General features: G+C 41.8%; 1 protein-coding gene across 1 annotated transcript; it reads left to right on the top strand.

Moving 5' to 3' along the window:
* Positions 1 to 74: 74 nt before the first annotated feature.
* LOC104384773 (granulocyte-macrophage colony-stimulating factor receptor subunit alpha-like) lies at positions 75 to 474 on the top strand (the record flags this gene model as incomplete). Its single annotated transcript, XM_010005689.1, has 2 exons — positions 75 to 204; positions 296 to 474. Coding segments are annotated over 2 exons (309 nt in total), but the record flags the coding sequence as incomplete, so codon positions are not given.
* Positions 475 to 529: the final 55 nt, after the last annotated feature.

Raw genomic sequence — 529 nt, 5'->3', positions numbered from 1 at the left:
AGCATGTGCCAAGATCCTCCAGCCTGGAGCAGCCACACAATTTTTCCTCATTGTGGATATTCCTGTGTTTGCAGGCATGAATGGGTCGGCCATTGAAAATTTCTCCTGTGTGATTTATAATGTTTCCCTCATGAACTGCACTTGGCAGGCAGGCAGGGATGCTCCAGAAGACACCCAATACTTTCTCTACTGGCAGAACTCAAGGTAAGCAAGTCTGCTTGAGTCTAGGGAAGTCTGTATGCTCATTTGACACATCACACTGCCCATGTTTAACTGAAATACTTGCTAAATACAGACACGATGGTGATGCAGTGGAGTGTGAGCTTTACATGAAAGACGAAACTGGCAGAAACACAGGATGTAGATTTCAAAATGTGAAGATAGATACTGAAATAGCTTACTTCCTGGTGAATGGATCTAGCAAAGACTCCCTGATCCAGTTCTATGATGAGTACATTCAACTGTATGAAATTGGTAAGTCAATAATTTCTTTCAGCTTTATTTTCATTATTGCATGAGTAGTAGAGCA

The sequence above is a fragment of the Chaetura pelagica genome, unplaced genomic scaffold (assembly GCF_000747805.2).
Source record: "Chaetura pelagica isolate M959 unplaced genomic scaffold, ChaPel_1.0 C10994741, whole genome shotgun sequence".
NCBI lineage: Eukaryota > Metazoa > Chordata > Aves > Apodiformes > Apodidae > Chaetura > Chaetura pelagica.
Note: the sequence above shows the minus strand (reverse complement) of the source record. Positions and strands in the feature narration are given on the sequence as shown.